Here is a 27474-nt window from a genome sequence, read left to right on the forward strand (position 1 = left end):
GTAAATGCCCGGACCCCCGCCACCCCGCTCCCTCCCGCGGCGCTAAAAGGAAAGCCTCAACGCAAACCTCCCCGGTCCCACCCTAGCGCTCTCCAAGTGTGCGGGACAACGTCTCCACCCCCTGCCGGCTTCCGTAGGAGCCTTTCGTTGCAGGAGAGTCACCATACTTGGGTTTTCAGGGCCTGGGCAATGACTTCAGCACCAGAAACCTGCTTCTCGCTTCTGTCGCTACTCTCGGCGAAGGTACTTTCCCACATCTTCCACCTAAAATTTCGAGGTACTCTCTCAGTCAACAAGTTGACCCGTAGAGACCCGGCGAAACAAAGTCAGAAGGCAGCCGCGCGCCAACTGTGAAGTCCCGTCCTCTAACTGACGACGGCGACCCACCGCTTTAAAATAAATAGCGGGAAGGAAAAGGCGGGGCTTAAGTTAGTCGGCTCTCAGGGTAAACACACTCCTTCTCCAATCAGAACCGTGCCCTTTGCCCAGCTCCTGCAGTCGCCGGGTCAGAGCGTCGGAAGAAGGCGGGACTAGAAGGAGTCCGCGGCCTATGCCAAGCAGGTGAGAGGCCAAACCTCGGAGGCCTCTCGCCCCCCTCCAATTACCGTCGGGAGCCGTCCGGCCACCTGCGAAGGCGAGTGGCGCATGCGCATAGTGGGGCAGCGGGAGGGCTAGGAGCGCGAGTGGAAGGGGGCGTGGCGCGCGCGCCCCCCGTTCCCCCTCCTTGCTCTAGGGGTTGAGGGCAGGCTTCGCAAAGGCTGCTGGGGCCCGGGTGGGCTGGGTAGAGCCTAGCGTAGTGCAAAGCTGTCTTTGGGTCGTGTTGTGTTTCTGCGCCGATGGAGTCCTAGACGTTTGCTACGTGCTCTTTGGTTTATACACGCTTTTGTAACTTTGAAGAAGTTTCACAACTATGCAGTTCGTGAAACATAGTAATTAACTAGTGCACGTTAATTAAATCCATAAACGGATGTACTCTTTCCCCAATATTATAGGTGACACCGAATTTATAAGCAAGAGACAGAAAGTAAACTGCTCACACCGTTTCTCAGAATCCCAAACTTGTACTTTTAGGCTACCGGAGAGAAAGAGGAACCCTTGAACCTAGCTATTTTAGCCGGGCGTGAGCTCGCAAGCCTGAGATCAAGACCTGAGCTAGTATCAAGAGTTGGATGTTTAACTAACTGAGCCACCCAGGCGCCCCTGAACCTAGTTAAAAGTAAGACCATTGTTTCCTTTAACTCTTGCTACTCACCCACTCTTCCTCTCCACTCACCCTCCGTTCTTGTCTTTTCCAAAATCAGGGAATGTGGGTTTTCCTAATTCTTAGATTCAGTCCCTGTCGACCAGTCCCTGTAGCTGATAACCTTTTAAAACGCATTTTTGAGGGGCGCTGGGGTGGCTCAAAAATAAGATTAAAAAAAAAAAACCACACACACATTTTTGAGGAGAAAAAGATGCTTGCAATGTGTGATTTCTGTGGATGTAGACTCCGAGTCATTAAACCATCTCCATAGCAAAGAGTGACTTTAAATTTTTGAGGATTTTGAGTGTTTTAAAGCAAAAAGACAAGTAATATGTGGAAAGTAGAGAGAAGAGGGGAGTGGGTCATGGGTAGAGAAATGAATGAAAAGCATTGGAAGTGAAAGGATTTCTAAGCCCAGGGATTTTCAAACCATAGTCCTGGGCCCCTCCAAAAGGTCTTCCTTTCAGCATTTCAAGCCCTAACCTCCCACCCTAAACAGAAGAGAGTGTAATAGTGGCCTGTCTGGATTTGGGGACTAGCCTGTGTAAGGTAGCCAGCTCATCAAAGAGGGAGATTTCTTTGATGGCTCAGAGTTCCTCTAAAACATAAATGCAAATCTTGCATTCCACTCCAAAGTGTATCCATATTTTAATATAAATATCTTTTTATGAGGTAAAATGAACATGCAATTGAATGTACAGGTCTTAAATGTTAAATAAGTTTTGACAATTGTATATACCTATGTAATCACCACGCAAAATAAAAATGACATTTTAAACTACCTGTCAAATGAAATTGACATTCCAGAAATATGCAAAATGTTCTTTGTGTGGCTTTGGGTAGTCCTGTTCTTTGTCTCCCGTCTCTGTTTGAGAAGCATGGACACCAAGCTCCTCTATCATGTAGTATTGTTTATATTAGTACCTATGTGACAGGCTTGACTCCCATTGCATCAGAATCACTTGGAAAACTTTTTAAAAATACAATTGCTTAGGCCCTACACCGTATTTTCTAAATCAGTGTGTTAGAACAAGTTAGGCACCTATATTTTTTTTTAAAGATTTTTATTTATTCATGAGAGACAGAGAGGGAGAGAGAGGCAGAGGGAGAAGCAGGCTCCAAGGGAGCAGGGAGCCCGATGCGGGACTCGATCCCAGGACTCTGGGTTCATGACCCGAGCCGAAGGCAGACGCTTAACCATCTGAGCCACCCAGGCGCCCCGGCACCTATATTTTTTTAAAGCTGCTACATTATTTTGATTTGCAGCCCATCTTGGAACCACTAGCTCTGTACCCCTGCTAGAGGCATCAGTTAACAATTAAATGTGTGATTTCCTGTTACCAGAGTAATACTGTTGATTAGTTTGGATTTACAGGTTCAAGGCTAGTTTGACATTGGCACCACAGACTGTGTAGATGGTTAGTCAGTTGGTGGGCCTTGTGTCTACTTCTGTGTCAAAAGAATCACAAACAAAAGCACTCTGTGTAAAGTGTGGTGAAAACTGTACTATGAACTGGAACAAATCCCCTGAATTCACATTAACTGGTTTTGCAAAAAGGTTAAATTTTCAACTGACTGGATTTTGTCCTTTAGCAAAGGGAAAAGTCAATGAGACTGTTTAAACTTGCTTTCACCTTTATATCTTTGGTTCAGAGTGCAGTGTTCCACTGCTCACTTGGTCTGATGATTGAGCAGAAGTGATGACGGTCCTCCTGCCCAGGATTAGCTGGCACTGGGAGCAACTCCTTTCAATCCAACTGTGATTATAGGATTCTTCCGTGATTTATCCAAGGCCCTCCCATGCAGACTTTGTAAGCATTAACCATATTCTTTATGACTTGCGTCGGTGATAGACATGGAATTTTGTTTGTTGGCTGTTTTATTGGAATTTTTTGTTTGCTTTTGTTTATTTGTTCATGGAAGGAGGTCAAAGAAGGAATGAGTCTAATTTTTTTTAAAGGACAAGGCTAACATAATGATAATATGCTCTCTAAACAGGAGAGCCAGTCATCAAAGTGTACAACTAAAGTAACTTGAGTCTGTTGAGAGGAACAGGGAGAGACAGTCAACATCCCTTACATTAGGGAGGGCCTGTGTTTCCTCCAGCCACCTGGGGTTTTTGGAGGAGGTCTGTTTAGATGTTAATCCACTATATCAGGAGGGAGTTTATCAGCCTCATTAGTAGCCAGACACATTCTGCAAGAGGTCCTTAGATCGGGTCCTGATTTAGGGCCATTCAAGGCTGAACATAGGGTACCTCAGTTCGGTTTGCCTTGTTTCCTACCAGAAGAGATCTGGTAGATCATATTGAGGCCATACAGTGTTAGAAAAGAAGATCAGTTCTTTCTTAAATTTTGCAATCCTGAATTGTTTCCAATGGGTTAAAAGGCATACCATGGGAAAGTCCTTGGGAACCGAAGAAGCCTAGAGAAGGTCCGTTATCAAAAATCGCTCCTGACTCCTGGGTAGTGTCCCACGCAGGATATGTCAGGGGTTCTGGGTGTCTAAGTGACTGGAGGCATCCCTCCAACAAAATCACCATTGATCACCATGCCTGCTGTAAAGTAAAGGCCCCATAGGAGGGATTGCCTGTGTTCCCTTGCTTCCCCATTGCATTCTAGACTACAAGTGGATGCCAGTGAATTGACCAAAATACCATGCCCTGCCGTGCTGTGAAGAACCTGCCATTTCTAACCCATGGAAAACACCAGAAAAGTTTTACAAGGGGAAATTACCCAATTTAGTAACTTCAGTAGCTAGTAGGGAACATTGATGAAAAACAGTAAAACAGAAATCCATCATGATCTAAGCAACATTCCAACACATGTAGTCCCCCTTATAGCCGACTTCCCTAGGAAATGGTCCCCAGTGGGATTTTGATTCAATCGGGTACTAGTTTTGGCCAGCTCTAAGTGCAAGTCTCGTGGCCTGAAGCGGCTAGACCCCGAGATGTGAAGGGGATCACGTTAGACCAATGAGGAAGAAACCTCACATGGGAGTCTTAAGATTGGCAGGCATCCTCGTGACTTAGGCGCTCCCAAGCCTGAGGACAGGAATAAAGAGAGGGCCTCAAGTTTCTGGGTCTTACTACCATTCTGGCTGGGGTACTAACTTCCAGCCAAAAGGCAGGCTTTTCCCTCCCCAAAGAGTCGCCAGGGGCTAGAGGATTGCAGCCTGAGCAATTGACGTGAAAGCGTTCGAGTAAGAGCCAGCACACTCCTTGAAAAGGCTCTGAAATGAAAGTAAAGGCAAGAGAAGAGGAATTACTCTATTCTTCAAGTTTGCACTGAGGCTCAGAGTTCCGATGAAAAGACTCAAGCCCCACATTGGGCGCCGAAGTGATGAAATTTGGAAGAGTTTTGGGTCCAAGAGCGAATAGCTAAGAATTCTTGACACGTTTTTGGTGCAAGTGATTTTATGAAAGCATGGGGACAGGACCCGTGGGCTGGGAGAGCCGCCGCGGGGTTGTGAGGAGTGGCTGATTATATACTTTTAAGTTTGAGGGGGCGGGCGGGGTAGAGATAAAGTAAGTTCCTAAGGAATTTTGAAGCAAGGCTTTTGGGACCTTGGGGGAGGGGCTAGCTGCTGTTAAGATAAAGTTATTTTTAGTCTTTAATAAAACATAAACATGAAGGCATTAGGGCGGCCATGAGTCACTTGAGGAGGGTCACACTGTGCATGTCTCAGGGATCTATCAGTGGGCTGCAAGCTGTACAAAGATTTAATCTAATTTAAGCTGCATTTCTCTTGCCTTTGTTCTCATGGGCTTCTAAAGGTTGTAGTAACTCCTGAGGCCCCCAAATTAGGATAGTATGTTTTAATTTCGGTAAACTAACAAGGACGCTAAAAATCCTTGTGATTATTTAAAACACATAACACCAGCTGCACCAGTGAGAAATTATCTCACAAACCTATTTTATCAAGATGGAAAGTGGTTATCAAATGAAGAAATGAATTAGGGTTATTTGTGATATATTATAGAATGGCTGAAAAGAAAAGAAAATTGGCTGAAATAAAAGAAGATAAAACTGAAACCAAGTATCTTAAATACCATCAAAAGGCAAGCAACAATAACAAAAAAGGGAAATCTATGTAGAACACTATTTTTAAAACCAACATCGAAAACTGTACAGCAGGAAATGTGCTGGAAGAAATACATTAACATGAACAGCAGAAAATAAAATATATAATAAAATGGTTCTTTGAGTAAAATAGGTTAAATTGATTTTGTTTGCCTCTGGCTAAATTTATGGACTGCAAAGTACCAAAGCTCAGAAATAGGCTTGAAGCAAAACCAGTGGAAAGCAGTTTTATTATTGAGGTGTCAGGGTCAGGTTGAAGTCCTCTTCGCAGGGGCCTTGGCGCTGGGAGTTTTTCCCAGTTGTCCTGTGACCTAGAGAAAGTTTGGGTTTCTGCCCTTGACTTGGACGGGCAAGCACCTTTGCTCCACATTTTAGTGGCCAGCCAGACCCAGAGCTGGATCCGGAAGCACCCCCAGGAAACTGAAGAAACGTTATGTCCCTCTTTTAGCCTATCCATTGTGTGTTTGGTTGTGGTTTTGTTTTTGTTTTTGTTTTTTTAAATTTAAATTTAGGGTAGTTTGGCATCAATAATCATTAGATCACTAAGAAACATGTTTACTTCGTGTAAAGTGCACCAGAGATGGTACAACTGTATGTCATGCTATGAGGACATGAGAGATTTATCTGAAAGGGCTTAGAAACTGTTCTCTAGTATTTCTCCATATGATAGAATGCCACACTGCCGGGCGGCCCATGGGAGAGGGGGCAGCAGCTCTCAGCTAGGAAACATGGTATCCGTGGTTAAATGTGTCTGTTTTCGTGTTTCTTCTGTGTGGCCATTAGCCTTCATTACAGCCGCTTCCTTTAGCTTTTTAAATTGTACCAAACATGATCCATTTGCTGTGTCAGCAAAACAAAGAATCCACTCTAGGGCAGAATCTCTGACTGATTCCCAGGGTTCTGAGTTGAACTGCTGGGGTGTAACCCAGGTGAGGGACAGCTTCATGAGGAAGAGCTTAAACTCTTAAACTTTCTGTATCATAACCTTTGAGCTCTTTGGAGCTTACCTGTGATTTATTGTTTTATTCACTTTAAAATGTATCTATATTTAACATTTATGACATTTTTCAGACACATGAATAGGAACAGGGATTGATACATACATATGTACCCAGCCCTGAGCTTAAGAAATACGTTAAAAAGGGGCGCCTGGGTGGCTCAGTTGGTTAAGCGTCTGCCTTCGGCTCAGGTCATGTCCTGGGATCGAGCCCCACATTGGGCTCCCTGCTCAGTGGAAAGTCTGCTTCTCCCTCTCCCTCTACCTCTCTCCCCACTCCTGCTCTCTAGCTCTCTCTCTCAAATAAATAAACAAATCTTTTTATAAAAACCTCCCCAAATATCCATTGTCCATTATGGTATAGTTCATTCTCATCCATAATGTCACCTCTGACATATATCAAGTTTCCATATATATATGGTCTGTCTCTGGAATCTGCTGTTTTTACATCCCAACACCAATCCTACATATCTTAATTTCTATATTTTTTAAAATAAGTCTTATGTTGGTAGGACAGTCCTTCTACTTTGTTCTTTTGAAACCGTCTTGTCTATTGTAATTAGTGTCCTATGCTGCTATAACAGATAACCACAAACTTAAATTAAAACAACATAAATTTATTATCTTACAGTTCATAGTTTAGAAGTCTGAAATGGGTCTCCCTGGGATAATATTAAAGTATCGTCAGGATTGCATTCCTTTCTGGAGGCCTTAAGAGAGAATCCGTGTCTTGTTCCTTCTAGCCTCTAGAGGCTTCCCACATTCTTGGCTCCATTTTCAAGGGGAGCAATATCAGGCCAAAACCTGTCTGTTTCTCCTTCTTATACTTCTTTCACTCATAAAGACACTGGTGATTGCATTGAGCCTACCCACATAATCCAGGATAATCTCTCCATTTTATAGTCAGCTCTTTAGCAACTTTAATTCTCCTTTGCCATGTAACCCAATGTACATGTTCTGGGGATTAGGATGTGAACATCTTTTTTTTTTTTTTTAAGATAGGACATTTTTTTAAAAGATATTATTTATTTATTTGACAGAGAGAGAGCACAAGCAGGGGGAGCGGCAGGCAGAGGCAGAGGGAGAAGCAGGCTTCCTGCTGAGCAGGGAGCCCGATGCGAGGCTCGATCCCCGGACCCTGGGATCATGACCCGAGCTGAAGGCAGACACTTAACTGACTGAGCCACCCAGGTGCCTCAGGATGTGAACATCTTTAAAGGGCCATTATTCTGCCTACCAGCTCTATTCTTGGCCTTATTCTCTTTCATACATATTATAGAATCAGTTTATCAAGTTCCATGAAATACTCCTTGGGATTTCAAATGGAATTATATTGAATTTGTAGATTAATTTGGATAGAACAATGTCTTTATATTATTGAGTCTTTATATTATTTGAGTCTATGCCATAAACATATCTCTCCATTTATTTTATTCTTCAATGTCTTTCCATAAAAATATTTCATTATACTTATTCTATTTATTCCTAAGTACCTTGCTTTTTATTTATTTGCATCTTCTAGTTTTAGGGGGCCTCTGTATTAGAATGCAATTAATTTTCATATGTTGGTCTTAAATCTAAGTATTTTACTGTATTTTCTTATTAATTTGCTTATAGAGTCTCTTGGGTTTCTTTGTAGATAATCGTATCATCAGTGAAAGTTTGGTTTTCTGGTATTTTATCTGGCAAAACTTGATCTTACTCAAGGTGGTGACACAGCATTTTTATTGTATTTATTTATTTGAGAGAGAGAGAGAGCGCACAAGCAGGGATGCAGGATAAACAGGTTTCCTGATAAGCTGGGAGCCTGATGTGGGGTGCGATCCCAGGACCCCAGCATCATGACCTGAGCTGGAGGCAGACGCTTAACCAACCGAGCCACCCAGGCGCCCAGTAATGCAGCATTCTTGCCAGCCTTCCTTGTAGCTGGGAGCGCTCCTGAGTCCCTTGGGGGCCAGAGCAGTTTAAATGAAGTCACTGGGCAGGGCTTTGGGGAAAGCTGATTGTTCTGACAGATACCCTCTTAGTTCTTCCCCCAGCGTCAGCCTAGTGGACTTGGGTATTGGAGTTGGGGTAGTCTCATAGAGAGCCTGTGCCTCGGACTGTGAACTTCACAAGTTCACAGGATGGCGAGAGGAGGCCTGAGGTGGGTATTTGCCCTTCGTCGGGGCTAGTAAGGCTCTGATACAACCTTAATTGGTTAGCTCAGGTGAAACGGTTTCTCTTGAGGGCAGGCCGTGTGAAGAACAGAATACTCTCCCTACTTTCCCCTTCTCCCTGCCAGAAACATGAGATTTCTTCCCAGTGCTCACCGTGAGAACCTAGTAGAGCTCCTGGAGGAAAAACTCACCAAAGCCTGGCCCTCCTGAAGTGTTTAACTCTCCGGCTGGTCCACCCGGAGCCTCCAAAGTTTGTCAGTTACAGTTTAAGTTTTCCTGGGCTAGTCCTTGTTCCCAGGGAGGTCGCTGCTCCAGTTAAGTGGTGATCCTCTGCATCCACCTGTCTGTCTCTCTAATTTTGACCTCAGTTCTCTGAAATCATTAAGACTTTTTGGTTTTCAGTTCGTTCAGGTTTTGACTTATTAATAATAGGATGGCTACTGCTAGGCTCCTTGTATGCCAGACTGTACACCAGAAGTCTCAGCTGTCTGTTTTTTTTCCTTATGTTTTTCATTTATTGGCAAAACAGGGTAACGTTGAAGAAAACATTTTAAATCCCCATAAGATGACCTGCCATGCTTTCGTTAATTCACATTCTTTTCCAGTCTTTGTTCACATGTGTACGTTTTATTTAGCTATTCTCATTGTAAATATAGAAACATTTTTGTTATGTTTATTTAGCACATTTTAAATATAGTCCATCATCAGAGTCTTCATTACTGTCTTTTCAGTGTTTGCTTAATGTTCCACCTGGTTTATATACATTAATATTCATAACTTTGTTCATATTGAATATTGTTTGTTTCCAACTTTCACCTGTTGGGAGTCATTCTTCCGTTTTAGCTGGCGTCCATTTATTGAACACTAAGTACTTTGCATCAGATATTTTCTTTTTTTTTTAAGATCTTATTTATTTATTTGACAGAGAGTGAGAGAGGGAACACAAGCAGGGTAGGGGGGGTACGGGAGAGGGAGAAGCAGGCTCCCCACTGAGCAGGGAGCCTGATGCAGGGCTCGATCCCAGGACCCTGGGATCATGACCTGAGTTGAAAGCAGACACTTAATGACTGAGCCACCCAGGTGCCCCTACATCAGATATTTTCATTTCTGACTTAGAGATGAAGAAACGGAAGCTTAGTTATCACAAATAACCTACTCAAGGTTATGAAATGAGTAAATCAGAGCCAGGATTTGAACTTGGATATGTTGAAACTCAAAAGCTTGTATTCTTTACTTCCATGATATGCTGTCATTTCAACTAACTTGTTTTTGGAATAACTCCTAAGATCAAGTTCCAGAAGTAGACTTTACAGAAAAGTAATTCACAAGAGGAATTGTCAAACTTTTTTTTTCCCCCAGTAAAAAATTGCTATTCATTATCACTTTACTAGTTTACCTTAATTTTTTTCAAATTTAATACCTTGGAATAGTACCAGTTAATGTTTATTTTGTACATAAGTTTAAAATCTTTCAGTGTTTGTTTATGATTGTTTTCTTCTCATTTAAATGTGTTCCTGTTCATCGCCTGTTTATAACTGTTGTCTTGATGTTTATATTTCCATATAAATTTTTGTCAATCTGTTTCTTCTATTATGTTAATTGAGCTTCAAATTTTAGAAAGTGGTTTAATCAAGTATCTGATATCAGATTCTAATTTATGCCAGTTTTCCTATCATTCAATAGTTAACTCTTGAGTTTGAGTTCATTTTTGTATATGGCCTAAGATGTTTAAACTTAATTCCAAATTGCTTGTAATTCAGGGCGCCTGGGTGGCTCAGTCGGTTAACCATCTGCCTTTGGCTCAGGTCATGATCCCAGCGTCCTGGGATTGAGTCCCACATCGGGCTCCTTGCTCAGGAGGGAACCTGCTTCTCCCTCTCCCACTCTTCTCTAAAATAAATAAATAAAATCTTTTTTAAAAACTGCTTGTAATTCAGTCATCCCAATGTCACGTATTCAATCAAATGCTTCCTCCCATTGTTTTGAGTGCAGTAACATAAAAAGAACGTAGGCTTTTGGACAAAATCAATTTGGGTTAAATCCGCGCTCTGGATATTGGTCCCCTTCAAGTTTAGGAGTAATCTCTTTCCGAAGAAGTGCTAGACTCTTCTTCTCTGCTTTGCCTCTAGTGCTGAGGAATGTAGCACCAGCGAATCACGGAAGAGTCTGAGACCTTCCCATCCAACTCCACACTTCCGCCAGCCTCAGAAAGCCCTGCGCTTGGAAGACTTGGACCCTCATGCCAAGTAAAGCTGCAGGACATAGGAGGGCCAGTCGGAGGTCTGCCCTCCAGCAGGTCTGGAGGGCATAGGGCAACGGGACTTGGGTTAGTAACCAGGATGCAGCTGTGGCCGGGCTGGGACCTTTGCCAGAGGCACACATGTAATTACCGATCTAACCAAAGCAGAAGAAAACAAACCCCCTCGGTGCCTCCAGGAAGAGAGAGAAAGGTGGAGATGCTGACCATTTCTCTATACCTTTGCCATACCATGGGTGGAGAAGACAGCCAAGTTAGTGAATAGGCTAGAAGGTCACTGTCATTCTTGATTGTGCACTGCCCTGTAACTGAATACCACTGACCACCCGCCTATGCTGAGGGTCACCCACACGTTCCCACCGTGTCGTGTCAAGAGTACCCTCTAGGGGCGCCTGGGTGGCTCAGTCGTTATGCGGCTGCCTTCGGCTCAGGTCATGGTCCCAGGGTCCTGGGATGGAGCCCCGCATCGGGCTCTCTGCTCCTCGGGAAGCCTGCTTCTCCCTCTCCCACTCCCCCTGCTTGTGTTCCCTCTCTCGCTGTGTCTCTCTCTGTCAAATAAATAAAGAAAATCTTTAAAACAACAACAACAACAACAAAAAGAGTATCCTCTCTAGATACTCAGGACCCATAGCATTTGGACTCATTTGCCTGCCTTTTGCTTTCTCTCTTGGTGATCTTCACTGTGCCTCCTCCAAATATATACTTCCTGGCTTCTCCGCAGGAGAAAGTAAGTGGACTTTGGCATGTTTTTGTCTAGTGCTGTGTTTTGCTTTCGCTTTTTGTTGTTCTTGTTGTCTCTTTCACATTTCCTACTATCATTCATTTTCAGTGTTTCCAGGCTATTTTATGAAGGATTGTTCTTTTGCCCTGGGGAACCTGGTTCCCTGGCTGTAGTACTCCTCCCATTGTTCTTTATGGTCTGCATCCAGGGCATCGCCACCATCGTGTTGGTCCTGGGATCTGGTTTTTCACTGCTGAGCACTGGCATCTAAGAGCACAGGGGAGATGGACTTATGGTGATGTTTCACCTGCTCCAGCCTTAGAGATGTGTCCAGACACTTAATGATCACAAAGAGCCTTTCCATTGCCCACATTCCTGAGCACATATCCCTGGAAAAATTTGACCTGTGGTTTTGGGACATCATGTTTTCCATGCACTGGGTGTGTTTCTCCTAGATGTCCAGCCTTCAGGTCTTCATGGTCTAGAAGGTGGTTCCTCCAATGACTCTAGTTTCCAACAAGGAAATGGTTCTCCATTTTCCAAGGGCTTTGAAAAACAATGCCATGCTGACAGTCATTGAGGCTTATTTCAGAGAAATTGATGATCATTCTTGGAGGATGAAGAAGGGGAAGCCTCACTGGAAGCTATAAATACTCCAGAAGAGCCTCAGAGTGGCTGCAAGTGGCCCTGTCATCCTTTTCTCTGAAGACTGACTAGCAGCGGAGGAAGCCTTCTCTGGCTCTTTCCTTGCTCCCCGGTCAAACTTGGGACCACAGTTTAAGACTTCCATCCTCAGTGATTCAGTTTTGACCCCTAAGGATTTCAGATAACATTTTTGAGAAGGAAACCGACATATTTTTATGGAACATAGGAGATTTTTCAGATTACCTATGTATTTATCTATAAATGTATAATTTAAATGTAGAGATGGCTTCTCTATTTATATTACAAAATATCTATGTGTTGCCCTTGTTTTATTCTTTTAAAATCAGGACCTTTATTTAAACAAAGGAGAGCCAGTAACAACCTGGTTCTATGATGATGTTCCTGTTAAGGCTCAGGACAAGCACTGAATCCTTTAGCTGACATGGACCTAATTGTTTGGGGGAGGTTTTTTTCCCTTGGTTTGAGCATTTAAATACTTTGCTGCTTATTCTCACTAAATATGATGGAAACACTTGGAAATCAGCCCAAACTCTATCCGCCCTATTGGGGAGGCACCCGGGAAATAAAGGTGATGGTTCAGACTCATGTCTTTGACGTGAGGAAAAGATAGGAGTCAGAATATGGGATCTCTGTGCCTTTAACTTCTAGCCCAGCGACATTCCGAGTGTGACCCCATGCTGGGAGGATCAGTATCAGCATCAGCTAGGAATTTGTTAGAAAATGCAGATTCTCAGGCCTCGTCCTACACCGGCTGAATCAAAACTTCTGGGCATGGGGGCATAGGGATCTGTGGGGGCCAGCCCTCCAGGTTGACTCTGAAGGCATGCTCACATTCGAGAGCTCCCTGCTGTGGTCTGACCACCTGGAATCTCCCCTGTGAGTGCTACTGTGAATCTCTTATTTCTGCCACAGCTAAACTGAAGTCTGCCCAGTGGTCTTTGAAGGTTTGACGGATAAATGGCCCCAGTTCTTCAACATGTGCTGGGAGGGCTGGACCAGGAGCCAGGGGACCTGGTTTCCACTCTATTTTCACTACTAACTAGTGCTGGAGTTTTCCCTCGCCATGAGAATAGAACTTTACTATTTGCTTTTGTTGCTTTATGCAACAGGAAAATAAACTGAAATAATGGATGTTAAAATGATTTGAAAATGTTAGCGTGTAACATGTAAAATGCAATGTGGCGTCGATATGAAATGTTGTCCTTATAGATCCCTTAACTCGGCTAGGTTTCCCCGTTCGTTGTGCTGCCTGTCACTTTGTGGATGGGCTATGTCACTCTGCACATCCAGTCACACCCTGTGGAGTGTACCACTGTGAGAGAAGAAATCGCAACAAATTTAGAACTTGTGAATACAGAAGATGCCCTAGGTCCTGGGAGCATGGCAAATAAAAAACAGCTTTCATGAGGCCCACATCTGGGAAAATCTGTTTTTTTTGTTTGTTTTTCCACTGTAAAAGAGATAGATGAAGTGTTATAAATGAAAAGGAGAAGGAACGGAGGAAAAACACTGTCCATTTACTGCTTAAGAATCACTTTGCTCTGTGTTACTGAAGAGCAAACCGACCTGGGCTGATGATCCTCAGTTTGTCCACACGGTGGCAGTGGTGCACCTGTAGACTCGGTCTCCGCTGGGGCTCTTTCTGTCCGCCCAAGAAAATGAAAAATGTATTGCATGAAGCACTGAGTGCTATACGAAAACAATGAATCATGGAACACTACATCAAAAACTAATGATGTACTGTATGGTGATTAACATAACATAATAAAATTAAATTAAATTAAAAAAAAAGAAAGCGCCTTCTTGCATTAAACACCTGGGCATTTCAGGGAGAAGTTTTATTTGACTTAAATTATGAAGGTATTTCCCATTTGAGGAAAAGAGAGATGATTTATAGTTAGGTTCAAGTGTCATTATCCTTCAGTTGCTCGTTTGGTGTCCTAAGATAAACTAGTCATTGAGACAGAAATAGGCCTTCATCAAAGGTCTGGTCCAAAGTTACACTTCTGTACGTCACTCTCTTTTTTTAAAACAATAGGTGGAATTTTTTAAAAAGTGAAATCACAACTTAGCAGGTCAGTTCAGAGGACCGGGTAATTTATTCGCTGTTTTGAGTTCAGGTTGACTCTTGATGTCATCATCACTTGCCACTTCCAAGTGTTTACACTTGACATTTCCGACGGAGCCATCACAAGTCTTGTCAGTGGATACGTTTGCATGAAACTGTCCAAGCTAAAACCGCTGTGGGGCTTCCCATTCCAGGGGCCAGTCATGGACGAGCTCACGACTAGCAGCGGCAGATGGGGAGAACCAGAAAACAAGAGGCTTTCTAGGAAATAAAAGGTCTCTTTGGGGATTTCTTTAAATTCAGATTCTGTAAATTAGGTGGAGATGGGACATTATTTCTCCTTATGTAAAAGAATGTAGACAAGGATTATCACAACCTTCATGAGAATAAATTTTAAACCAGTTGGAACCTTACAGTGTCTTTGGGGGCATTCTGTCAGATACACACAGAAACATGGACCGTGCTGGTTCCTTAACGACTTGGCAGGCCCTTCCAGCTTTGTTGCACAGGATATGCCATTTCCTTTGCTGACTTTTCCTGCCTCCTTTCCCAGTCATGGGACTGTTATTCTCCCTGACAAGTAAGGAATGACAAGATCTTTTATAAAAATGATCAATAGTTCTATATATAAATTTCTAAATGTGTATGCCTGCCTCTGAAATTATCTTATTAAGAGCATCTTAATAATAATCCTTTCATTTTATTGCAAAAGATACTATTGTAATAATATGGCAAGGAAGAAAATACAGCTAGTTATCAAGATGAATCACTTAGCAGGGTGGAAATAAAAGTTCACGTGTATAAAAATAACTGGTGATTGACATGTTACCAAATTTCCACAAAATAGATTGCCATGTAATTTAGACTTTGATTTCTTTTTCTCACCGATCACAAGAATCTCCCTGATCAGGATTAGGGTCAGAGGAATATTTTTCATGGGGAAATGAGAAGCGGGGGCTTCTCGGGAGCAGTTAAAAGATCAAGATGCTTGCTTAAAGATGTCACTCCAGCAAATCTCTCCCCACCCTGTCAATGAGTTCCTGCCTCCCGGATCATGCCTACTGTCATGCTGTAAGGTCTGTGGCTTCTCCTCTGCGTGAAGTGGGGAGTCACTGGACGACTTTGAGCAGAGGAGTGTCATGATTGACTTACACTTAAACTGGGTCTCCTGGGCTGTTCCAGCAGGAGGAGAATGGAGAGGACGGGGCAACTGCAGGGAGGTGTGAGAGACCAGGGAGTGGGGCCTGCTGTTTCTCTCTCTGACTTCCTTTTTTGCTGCCTTCCTCTGCCCTGGGCTCCAGCCCGCTGCTCTCCTTGCTGTTTCTTGAAGCCACTCAGCAAGTGCCCACTTGGACCTTCTGACCCAGCCGTTCTCTCTGCCTGGAACACTCCCCCCAGGCATCCACATGGCCTCCTCTCCCACCTTTGGCAGACCTCACTGAGGCCTTTTGTGACCCTCCTGTTTAAAATTGTCCCCCACCTAGGCCAGGCCCTCCCTGGCCCCTTCCCTGCCTTTATTTCTCCTCTGCACTTGCTGCCATCTGACATCCTAGGGATTGATTGGATTGTGGCTCGTCTCCCCATCCATCCTGAGGCGGGGCTAGCTGAGGAAGGGCCGGCTTGTTCAGGGCTGTACCCCTGACATCTCTACCTGTGTCTGGCTCACAGTCGGGTGTGCCATGGATGTCTGAAGTGAGCACCCTCCAGGCTCTGCTGTTTCCTGGCAGGGGGATTCAGGGCACCCCGTGGGCCCATGCCCCCATAACAGAGGGTTGTGGTGAGCAGAGTGGACCAAGCAGGGTATGGAGGCACATTGTCACCTAGATGGGTCCTTCACGCCAGGCTGTCCTGCAGTTTGACCTTGCCCGTCAAACGCCCTCCAATGGAAGAGGGTGTGTATCTACCTTTTGAGGCTGAGCATACACCTCTACTCACCATTTTGTTTATGGTCCAGGTCCTGGCCAGCTCTAAAGAGAGATCTGTTGCTGGGTTTCCAAGAACACCAGGACTTCCAGAACCTTCTTGTTCCCAGGGAGCCCCCACACCCCAGCCCACCTGTGCTTTCTGTTGTGAGCCAGCCCCTGGTAACCCCTGGAAACCAGGTCTGGATGATGATGTCCTGCCCCATGAAAACTGCCCCCCCCCCACCTGGTATGCCCTTCGAAGTCCCTGCCTTGGGCCTTGTTTGTTTTTTTCTGAGACATTTGTGCAGTGCCAAATAAAGAGGGAAAGCCAGCATTAGCCAATTTGGTTCAATTGGCTGCTATTTCCCCACTCTTCAGGAAGGGCAAACTGTTGTAGCTATTTTTATTATAATTACTCCCTCTCTCCTAGCTCATTAAGCTTGCTTCTTTCAAGCCTGAATACCTGGTAGAATCTGCCTAACCTCCTATTATCAACCCACCTTTGTTCATACACAAATGATTGCCATTTACAGCTCTCCTACCAGGCACCTTTTGTAAATAATCTAAATTTTAGTTTCTCAAAACAGAAAGAAATGTGGTATGTTGCTGGCTCCAGTTTCCTGGTTTCACTACGTGGCAGGTCCTGAGACGTTAAACACATGTCCTCTGTCCCCAAGTGAATCGGAGACACACTGCTCTTAGTTGAGAACGGGGACGCTCTGGGCCCCAGGAACTCCTGACCTGGCTCCACCGGGCACTGGTTCGTACCACGCTCCCCACCCCCAGCCTCAGTCTCCCCACCTCTTAGTGAGGCCATGGCCTAATACTTGAGAAATACAGGGAATGTGTCTTTGAACATGAACTCCCCCCCCCAGGCCACGCCCCATTATCATCATTATGGAGCCAGAGGGAGAATGGATACTAGATTTCGAGACCGTTAAAATTATTCCTTGCTGGTCTTCAGAGGCAAATAAGAGAGCTTATCAATTATACTTTTGTTTCTTACTCAAAAACTCATGACTGCTTACTCAAAGGCGCCTTGTTCTAATCTTCAGACATTGTCCAGTGTCCCAGATGAATGGCAGCAAGTCCCGGGGTTTGGTATGTGGTGCACTTTTTCCCTGGGGCAAGAAGTAACAGCGTGAGTGAGGCAGGCAGGATGGGCCCCCCTCTGCCTGAGAAGCGTTTGCTTTTGCAAGGATCCCGACTGAGCATCCCTCGTCCTTGTTCTGTTGTTGAAAATACTTGTGGCTATTTTTGTTTCTGGAACTTTTAAGAGCAAAATAAGAGGAAATGTGCGGCCTGGAGAGTTTGGTTTTAAAATGCAAACATGGGAGTTATGAGTCAGACTTGGACAGGGTGTCGCTGTCTTTTTAAAAGGCAGTGATAGGATTCCTTGATTCGTCTCTGTTATCTTCATGTTTAATCCGGATTCCTAGGCATTTGGTCAGCCCCAGAACCTCTCCACAGAGCAAGTGGCCCGGCCTTGGCACAGCCCCTGGAGAATCTGCATGTCGGGGGGAGGGCATCCAGCCGGGAGGCCAGGCTGCTTTTCAAGGTGGAATTGGACTATTCGCTGTAACGCACAACTATTAGAAATAAAAACTCCTGTTCTTGGGAAAAACGGCACGCAGAAGTGTCATTGTCAGTGTCCTAATTTACTTCTAATCTCTTATGGTAGCACCTACAAAGCGGAATTTACTTTCTAGAAAAGTCTGGTATGTTTTCTAAAAAATACTAGCTCATTTTCTGGAAAATTGCATTTTATCACTGCAGAAGGATTTTATTTCCAAGCGATTAGGCTTTGGAGCAAGAGTTCTGGAATTGCAGACGGAGGTTGGGAAGGTGATGATGTGCACTGATAACTGTAAATTCAGGGAGGAGGAAAAAAGTGCTTTGATTGGGAGACTTCTTTTTACCTTCCCATAACAGAGAGTAGATCCTGGCATTTAAGTAGAAGTCAGCAGCTTCTCTGCACCAAATAAAGAATGCTGTGCTAAGAAGGACTTACCCTTTATATTCATTACTGACCAAAGAAAGGCTGGGAGATTTTTAATCCATGGGATTTTTATGGCCAGGAAAGCCAAGCTGTGTTATCGGGATCACAACGATCAGAGCTGTAGATGGCCGACATGCTTGTGTGTACAGAGGGCAGGTGGTGGGAGGTGGACTATGTCCCAGAATTACGTAAAATAAACACAGTAATCATTCTTGCCTAAAACTTCAGTGCGTGGCTAGGAAGGTGAGTGGTAATGTGCTGGCATCTTGCTGAACCCTGGGTAAGAAAATCGTGGCAAACACTGGGTCTGTTTTGGAAACCTTCTAAAACCAGACTCACACCGCGAGCCATTTTAAATGTAGCTCGCTACATGTTTGGAGAGAAACACATACTCTTTTATTAGGCACATGAAACAAATCTTTGAGCTGCAGTATCAGGCGGGTAGGTTTAATGGCTGGGACTAATAAATCACAGCTGCAAAAGTTACATTCTTGGCAGGATTCTTTACTCAGCTGTTTTCCCCTTGCCTCCTTACGTTCCAGATTTATGGTCTGCGTTATGTCTGGGGCCGGCCTCCAGCTTGCTCTTTTCCTCTGCGGCTGTTACGTGGTTGCCCTGGGAGTCCACGCCGAGGAGCCCCGCGTGGCCGGTCACCATGAGGCTGAACACTACATGGCCGCCGTGTACGAGCACCAGTCAATCTTGACTCCCGACCCTCTGGCTCTCTTGAGCCGCCAGCAGGCCTTGGAGCTGATGAACCAGAACCTCGACATCTATGAACAGCAAGTGATGATCGCAGCCCAAAAGGCAAGAAATGTTCTGGGGTGGACTCCCACCGGCTTGTCTAGTAGAACAGGGCCCCTCGGTCGGTGGTTCCTGCAGCCCCTCTGGAAAATTAGTGCAGCTGGTAAAGCGGAGCAGGAGTAGTCAGTTGGCCAGGGGCTCGCGACTCAGTGGTCCATGCACCAGCTGGGGCGCCAGCCCTCGGGAGCCTGTGAGAAGTGCAGAATTTGGGTACCGCCCCCGACCTGCTGAGTCAATCCATCCATCGACATTATACCCCAGGTGCTGCTTTTCACCTCATGGCTGAGAAGCCCGGAGAAGATCCCTGGTTCTCGATGTGGCTGTGCAGAGAGGGACTGCTTGCCCAGTGGGTGCCGGGGTCTCATACCTGCAGAATCGGGTGAGGGGTGGGGGAGGTGGTTGTGGGCTGGGCACTGGGGTTTTTTTTAAGGCTCTCCAGTGGATTCCCATGCACAGAAAAAATCTGGAAACTACCAGGCATGAGGGTCTGTGATGCTCTCTGAGGCACTGAAAATGGTAAGCATCTGCAGGACTGCTGTTTGCCACCTTCAGATTATTTGGGGCTTGTTTCTGGTCCCTGTTCTAGACCACGAACAGGCTGAGAACTCAGTGCAGACATAACGGAGATGGACAAAGGGCGGTCGGTGCCAGCCTTTGTGAAGGCTTCCTGCTTGGCCCACACGCACCATTCCCGCCAGGAAGGGTGGGGCGCAGGGGGAAATGTGGGTGCCAGATGTGACCGCAAGAAAGTGCCCTGTTGGGAAACCCATAACCAAAGGGAAGTTTGGACTCTCACCTGGTGGTGGGGAGCCCAAGCGCTGCTTCATGAGGAGGCCCTGCCCTGCCTGACAGGAGGTAAAGCCCATGTGAGCACAACCTCCCTCGTCCGTGAGCCTCGAGGCCAGAACAGGTGAGGCTAGCAGGCCCGGCCCCAAGCAGTCCTGTCTTTGTTTAGGGCGGTCAGGGTTGCCGAGACAGCCACTCTCTAGTGCTGCATTTAAAAATTCTAACCCATTGTGTGTGTGTGTGTGTGTGTGTGTGTGTGTGTGTGTGTAAAATTATAAGCTATTTTTTAAAAATATACACACTTATAAAACTAATATTGGAAGAGAACTTAAAGACCTGGTCCAGCTGCTTCTGATGGGAGACACTCTCTTGTTCAAAGCCCCACATCCAGTATCTCCTTGAACGCCTTCTGTAGCCCAGCACTCACTGTCTCATGAGAGAGTGGGGACTTGTGTTCAATGAACAGTCGGCCTCCCTGCAGCTGCCTCCCATCCTTCTGTCCTCCGGGCTAAACAGAGCCGACTGAGGGCCTTACTGCGGTGTACCTGTCTTCCTCAGATTTGAGGACGGCCGTCATGGCCCAGTCCCCCACCCCCAAACCCGGCATCTCTCCCCCAGGCTACATAGCCCTTCCACCAAAGACTTTCCAGATTCTCTGTGTGCCCAGAGCTGTGGAAACTTCTCCCTAGCCTGTCTGATGAGGGCAGGGTGCAGGAGGTCTAGCACCGTTCCCGTGTGAGACGTTGTCCCCAGAGAACTGTTGGTAGACACCTCTCATTGTGGATTCATAAGGCATTTGCTGTCCACTCACACCCCCGAGCCTTTTTCACACACACAGACACACATGCTGCCAATTACCATCCTGTACTTACGAAGTTCATGTCTTTAACCCGAGCGCCTGACTTCACATTTCTGCTGTGAAATGTCATCATTCCAGCCTGTCGGGCTATTTGGGGATCTTTACTGACATCCTACCTATCAGTTGCCTTCACGTCATTCACACATTTGATACACACCTCACTGATGTCTTCGCTGAAGTCAGTGTAAAAAAATCCCAGGCTGTGTCCTCAGACCTCTGGATGACACAGATCCACTCCAGAGCATTCCGTGCAGAGGAGGTTGCTTGCACAGCACTGAAACATCAACCTCCTCTTGCTTCTCCATCCTGTCCATAAGACCGTTGTAAGACATTTGCAAATGCCGTACCAAGCCCCAGAGACCGCGACTGTAGTATTTCCCTGCCTTTCGATAACTTGCCCCCGAAGGAAACCTATGCCATGTTCTTGTTGAACCCAGGCCGGCTGCAAGTCATCGTCCCTTCTCTGTGTGTGGTCCAAGGGCCGGGATGAAGCTGTTGATCTGATCATTTTTAGTGCTTACAGATAGCTCGGCTCCCTTGCGTGGTTATATGTGTTACAGCAACTTCTGAGACACACTGATGCCAAGCATGTGTCAAACGCTTATATCAAACTTGCTGGAAGACAGGAGTTCCTGAACAAGCCAACGGAAGTATTTCTCTCTTCGTAGAGATATTTCTGGGGAAGGACAAGAGTCCAACTTAAGATATTAGGCTGGTCAGTCACCTGGATTGGTGGCAAGCTTAATGAGTTCTTGATCTCATCGAGGTCTTTCAGAAAATTGCTCATTTATCAGGAGTGCTAATTGCTTTCTAGATGGAGTGGTAATCACATCAGACCCAAAGTTCTGCCCTGGCTCAGGTTTGGTTCCTCTTCTCATTCCTGGAAAATACGTATTCAGGAAATGCAATTTAACCTTAGTATTAATCTAATATGTATACATAATCTAAGTGCTATTGTCCAAGGGAACCATTCACTGTTCTCAGAGTTTTGTTTTCAATAAAGGAAAACATTTGTCCAAGTATAATTTTCAAAAAGTTAAAAACATGACTCTAATACAAATATAGGATGGCCATGGGTCAAAGCTGTCATTTAACTCATTGATTAATAAAGAAATCAGTAAGATGGTAAAGCTGGTCAAAAGAGCATTTGAGGAACAGAAGTATATTAGTCAAATGAATGTTGAAATGAATTTGCGAATCAATACAAAACTGGCTAAAATCCTACAGGGCAATGCAATTATCATCTTTGAGGTGATCTTCTATTAAATAACAAAGCCAAACAGTGATACATTCACTAGATAAATAATCCTTGAGCCTGGTAAACAGTACCCTAGCGTATGTTAGAAAGGCAGACGTCTTCATCTTGCTTTATTTCCCAGTTTGCAAAGACTTTGCTTTACAAGGTGCTGTAAGATGACCAATCTTACAGTCTCCTGGACGGAGTATTTACTTGGATCATCTCTCTGGAAAGCTGTTTGGCAGTGTAAAGAACTGAAAACTCTCCACATCCTTGAGCCAGTATTTTCACTTATAAGACTTCATTCTAAAGAAATAATCAGAGACCCAAAGACTTGTGAACAACCCTCATTCAGTGTTTTGAGCCCCCTGAATGCAGACGGTCACCAAAATTTGGGAATGATACAGACAGATGTCCACTGATAAAGGATGAATTGGGGTGGCCTCTTAAATAGAATGTGCCCATTGCAAATGATATTTCTGAAGGTACCTGTGTAGTCTTGACATAGATTCTAGGTAGCGAGAAAAGTCAAGATGGAAAACATGTCTTGGGCGCCTGGGTGGCTCAGATGGTTAAGCGTCTGCCTTCGGCTCAGGTCATGATCCCAGGGTCCTGGGATCGAGTCCCGCATCGGGCTCCCTGCTCCTTGGGAGCCTGCTTCTCCCTCTGCTTCTCTCTCTCTCTGCTCCTCTGTCTCTCATGAATAAATAACTAAAATCTTAAAAAAAAAAAAAAAAAGAAAACATGTCTTGTTTTATTATTTATAAGTACTTACAATCTCAATTATACAGAGAAAAAATGAAAAACTAAGCTAATATTAACTAATATTTTGTTTTCTGAGTTTCCTACAGTTAAACTTTCGAAGCTTTTTTAACCAGAAAAAATATAAAGTTTGCAGTGCATTCCAGAAATAAGTGACTCAAATTGCCTCTCATTTTAGATTATTCATACCTTCTCTGCCTTCCTCCTCCACCTTTCACGTTGACATTTTAAGCTGTAAGCGGAGAGCAGCAGGGGAAGGCGGCCCTGATGATGAGAGCTGAGGGCACCCCACTTGTTTGGATTTCATTACGTTACTGCAGATGTCACAGGTGCCCCGGGCTATCACAGTCAGGGAGCCTAGGGTGTCTCCAGGTGTGGGACAAAGCCTGTGCGGTTGTTAGAATTCTGAAGGGAGCCTCCTCATCCCCAGTTGGAGAACTGCAAGTCAGAGCAAATCCTTATTTCTAGGCCGAAATCAACATACTAGACTTATACCCACCAGCCCAGTGGGTCCTAAACTTGGCTGCACATTAGAGTCACTGGGGAGGGTCCCCTGGGTGGCTCCATTGGTTAAGTATCCAACTGAGGTCATGATCTCAGGGTCGTGAGATCCGAGCCCTGCATTGGGCTCCCTGTTCAGCGTGGAGTTTGCTTGGAATTCTTTCTCTCCCTCAGCCTCTGCCCCTCCCCCTGCTCTCTCTCTCTCTCTCTCAAAATAAATAAATAAAAGCTTAAAAAAAGAAAAGAATCACCTGGGGACCTTTTGACAGTCAAATGAAGCAGACTTTTTAGGAGTGGGACCCAGCATCGCCCCTGAACAGTGTTTTATTCAGAAGGGCCCCATCCGATTAAGATGCACAATGAGTGGAAACCACGGGACCGGAGACACCCCCTCTGTGACGAAGCCCAGAATCGGAGGCCTTTGAACTGTGTCCCATCCTCCCCTGCACTCTCAGGAACTCCACAGCCCTCCTGACCTGCTGCTTGGCAAATGCCCGCTTTCTGCTCCCTTTTCACTCATTCCCTCCTTCCCTGACACGACCTCAGGTACAGCTAATGGTTGTTTCTAAAGCCCTCTCTGTGTTCCCTCACCATTAGGCCAAGTGAGACAGCTTCCCTGAGACTAAGATCCCTGAGGAGAGTCCAGCCGCCCTCTTTATAGCTCTGGTTCCTGGCACAGAACAGCTGCTTGATGGCTGTCAGACGAGTGAACGAAAGAGTGAACAAATCAAAGGAGGGGGGCTTCCTGTTCTTTGATAACATGCGATACTTTGATGTGTTTGACTTACAGGGCGTACAGATTATAGTGTTTCCAGAAGATGGCATTCATGGATTCAACTTTACAAGAACATCTGTTTACCCATTCTTGGACTTCATGCCATCTCCCCGGTTGGTCAGGTGGAACCCATGCCTGGAGCCCCGCCGATTCAATGACACAGAGGTACGTGAGGGCCCCAGCCATCCTCCTCAGTAGGCTGAAGGCATGAAGAGATAAGTCAAGCCGGGGGCCAAAAGCCAAGCATGTTAAATGAAACTGAAAGATCCTAGGATCCTAAAACGGAAAGCCAGACTCCCCAAACTCCCTGCGTTACATATTCATTCAGTTAAAGAATGTCTGGTACTATGGGGCCTTTGCTCATCTCTGGATTGTTCTATTAATTACACAAGAAATACATGAATATATGCTTAGAAAACAAACGAGTCACATCAGAAGTAAAAAAAAAAAAAAATCAAAGCCCATCTTCACACACACCCCACCCATCACCCTACTTCTCTTCCTACAGAAACTGCCATCAGCAGTTTGATGTGCATCCAACTATATTTTCTACACATTTTGTATTGACATCCTCTTTTTTAGCATACTATATGCCTTTTTAAAAACTCTTGCTATTATGTTGCAATGAATATCCTTGTACACATATTTTCGTATGTCCAAGTTTTTTTTTTAAGATTTTATTTATTTATTTGAGAGAGAGAGAATGAGAGATAGAGAGCACAAGAGGGAAGAGGGTCAGAGGGAGAAGCAGACTCCCTGCTGAGCAGGGAGCCCGATGTGGGACTCGATCCTGGGACTCCAGGATCATGATCTGAGCTGAAGGCAGTCGCTAGAAATGGAATTTCTCAGCTACAGAATATGCACATTTTAAATTATTTTGAAGAGTACCAAGTTCCCTTTCAAAAGATCTCTATTTCACTTTACTTCCCTAGTAATAGTCTGAGTGCCTGTTTTCCCACCTTTTGGTCAATGCAAGATAGAATAATCTTTTGAATTTTTGCCAATCTTATGAAGGTTCAAAGTGATATCTCATTATCTTAATTTGCATTTCATCATCACTAATCTGGTTGAGTATCTTCTCAGATGTTCATATTTGTTCTTCTGTGAATCACCTCTTCAATCCTGTGCACACTTTTTGCAGTGTTTTTTTTTTTACTGATTTATGATAGCCATTTACATATTATAGACAATACAGGTACTTTTCTATTTTAAGATTATAAGACAAAGGCAGGATTTAAAAAATTCATTTATTTATACTGTTTTTTTTCTTTAGGTCCTCCAGCGCCTGAGTTGTATGGCCATCAAGGGAGATATGTTTGTGGTGGCCAATCTAGGGACAAAGCAGCCTTGTCATAGAAACGACCCAGGGTGCCCAAAGGATGGAAGATACCAGTTTAACACGAATGTCGTGTTCAGCAATAATGGAACCCTTGTTGAGCGCTACCGCAAACACAACCTCTACTTTGAGGCAGCTTTTGATGCTCCTCTCAAAGTGGATCATAGCATCTTTGATACCCCCTTTGCTGGCAAATTTGGCATCTTCACCTGCTTTGATATATTGTTCTTTGACCCTGCCATTAGTCTCCTCAGAGACTCTGAGGTGAAGCACATTGTGTACCCGACTGCCTGGATGAACCAGCTCCCACTATTGGCAGCCATTCAGATTCAGAGAGCTTTTGCCATTGCTTTTGGCATCAACTTTCTAGCCGCTAACATCCACCACCCATCTCTGGGGATGACCGGAAGTGGTATACACAGCCCTCTGAAGTCCTTTTGGCACCATGACATGGAAGACTCTGGAGGTCATCTTATAATTGCACAAGTAGCCAAAAATCCAGTGGGTCTCATTGGTACAGAGAATGCCACGGAGAAAATGGACCCATCCCAGAGTAAGTTTTTAGAACTCTTGGCAGGTGATCCATACTGTGAAAAGGATGCTAAGGAAGTCCACTGTGATGGAGCTACTGAATGGAACATGAACGCTCCTCCCACATTTCACTCTGAGATGATGTATGACCATTTTACCCTGGTCCCTGTGTGGGGAAGGGAAGGCTACCTCCGTGTCTGTGCAAATGGCCTCTGCTGTCATTTGCTTTACCAGAGGCCCACTTTGTCCAAGGAGCTGTATGCCCTGGGGGTCTTTGATGGTCTTCACACTGTGCATGGCACTTACTACGTTCAAGCTTGCGCCCTGGTCAAGTGTGGGGGTCTTGGCTTTGACACCTGTGGGCAGGAGATCACAGAGGCCACAGGGAGATTTGAGTTTCACCTGTGGGGGAACTTCAGTACTTCCTATGTCTTTCCTCTGCTTCTTACCTCAGGGATGACCCTGGAAACCCCTGATCAGTTTGGCTGGGAGAGTGACTACTCTTTCCTGAGGAAAAGGGGGCTGTCTTCTGGCCTGGTGACGGCAGCTCTGTACGGGCGGCTGTATGAGAGGGACTAGGGCGGTGTGGGGTGGGCGGCCCTGCACTTGCCCAGGCTGCAGCTCACAAGCCCTGGCACCACGTCTCTGGCCCAGAGCCCATTGTGGAGCTGTGGGATGAAGGAGGAGAGGCTGATTCCCCCAGTGTCTCTTCCTCTCCCATGTGAATTAATGAATCTTTTCTGGTATTCTCTGCTCACATTTATCATTTCCAAGCCATGTCTTCCTCTGGCAAATCTCTCATTTCACAATTGGTTTTAAGAGCTAAAACAAAAATAAATGTCACTTTATATTTTACACATCCACAAAGCGGTGGGTCTTGGGTGTGCTTTCCTCGTTCTTGTTGTCGATCAAGAGACACGTGGGACATACAAGTATCTCAAGCCTCAAACACTGTCTAAGGTAAGAAACAAACTCTCAGAGCCAGAGCTGTATTAGAAATGGCTGCGTGGGCCCTTTTCCGTTTTGGATGAGCAGAATTCTATCCAGATGAAATGGTAATGCCAGAGCTATCGGCAACATCAGAAATGTGGATCTTGAAGCAGCTTTTAAAAATAGAAGGGAAGTTTTCCTTCCATCTGTCTTTCTGTCAATAAATGGAATGTGTCAGGCAGGACTCATAATAACTGGAAAGAAAGAGCACAGTGCCCGAGAGAGAGAGAGAGAGAGAGAAAAAGCGCGAGAGGGAGGAGGCTGGAAAGAAGTGCTGAAGAGAGGGGCAGCAGTGGGAAAGTAGGAGTAAGAGGATTCTTTCTGTGCAACGTGTCTCATGCAGGGATTCCAGGAACCTTAATAAATCATGCTAACTTCCGGCAAGAGCCTTCCAGTTGCCCAACTGTGCGGGCTGGAATGATGTGGGTGTGATTCCATGCGCAGTCCCCAGAGGGCCTGCCCTGCGAGAGAGGCATCCCACCTCTTGAAGAAAAGTTGCAAGAACTGCCATGGAGGTCGGCCCACTGTCATTCATTCATTTAGTCACGCAACAGGTGTTTTCGGAGAGCCCACCAGGTACAGAGCAAGGCCCTGCCACAGTATGAGTTCCAGATGCAAAACCATATAATCAGTGAGGGAAGACATTTTTAGGCCACTAATTTTTTTTTCTTTTGTGCTTGATTTTTTTTTTTAAAGATTTTATTTATTTGAGAGACAGCACAAGGGGGGGTGGGGGGAGGGGCAGAGGGAGAGGGAGAAGCAGACTCCCCGCTGAGCAGGGAGCACAACGTGGGGCT

The 27474-nt window shown here is 45.1% G+C and overlaps 2 protein-coding genes across 9 annotated transcripts in view; one reads left to right on the plus strand and one right to left on the minus strand.

Moving 5' to 3' along the window:
* The window catches only part of HACL1 (2-hydroxyacyl-CoA lyase 1), a 52805-nt gene extending 52388 nt beyond the window's left edge, over window positions 1–417 (minus strand). For 4 of the 5 annotated variants that reach the window (XR_003608446.2, XR_003608442.2, XM_028099256.2 and 1 more), the window contains exon 1: window positions 168–417. Coding sequence is in view for 2 of the 5 variants with exons in the window: in XM_028099256.2 (XP_027955057.1) it covers window positions 168–257 (90 nt within the window). In the remaining 3 variants the exon portion in view is untranslated. The remainder of the gene's footprint in view (window positions 1–167) is intronic. The other variant, XR_003608445.2, reaches the window with a different exon arrangement.
* BTD (biotinidase) lies at window positions 185–26554 on the plus strand. 4 transcript variants are annotated; one of them, XM_028099258.2, is made up of 6 exons: window positions 185–634; window positions 1072–1216; window positions 2897–3054; window positions 18639–18903; window positions 23836–23985; window positions 25094–26554. In XM_028099258.2, the coding sequence occupies exons 3-6, from the start codon at window positions 3044–3046 to the stop codon at window positions 26264–26266; spliced, it is 1599 nt and encodes a 532-aa protein (XP_027955059.1). In that variant the 5' UTR covers window positions 185–634; window positions 1072–1216; window positions 2897–3043; the 3' UTR covers window positions 26267–26554. The 4 variants fall into 4 exon arrangements, with proteins under 4 accessions (XP_027955059.1, XP_087882379.1, XP_027955061.1 ...); XM_088026253.1 differs by lacking the exon at window positions 1072–1216; XM_028099260.2 differs by lacking the exons at window positions 1072–1216; window positions 2897–3054.
* The last annotated feature ends 920 nt before the right edge of the window (window positions 26555–27474 follow it).

This window comes from Eumetopias jubatus, unplaced genomic scaffold (genome assembly GCF_037043125.1).
Source record: "Eumetopias jubatus isolate StellerSeaLion01/CBP00866 unplaced genomic scaffold, mEumJub1_p1.0 scaffold_1, whole genome shotgun sequence".
Taxonomy (NCBI): Eukaryota; Metazoa; Chordata; class Mammalia; order Carnivora; family Otariidae; genus Eumetopias; species Eumetopias jubatus.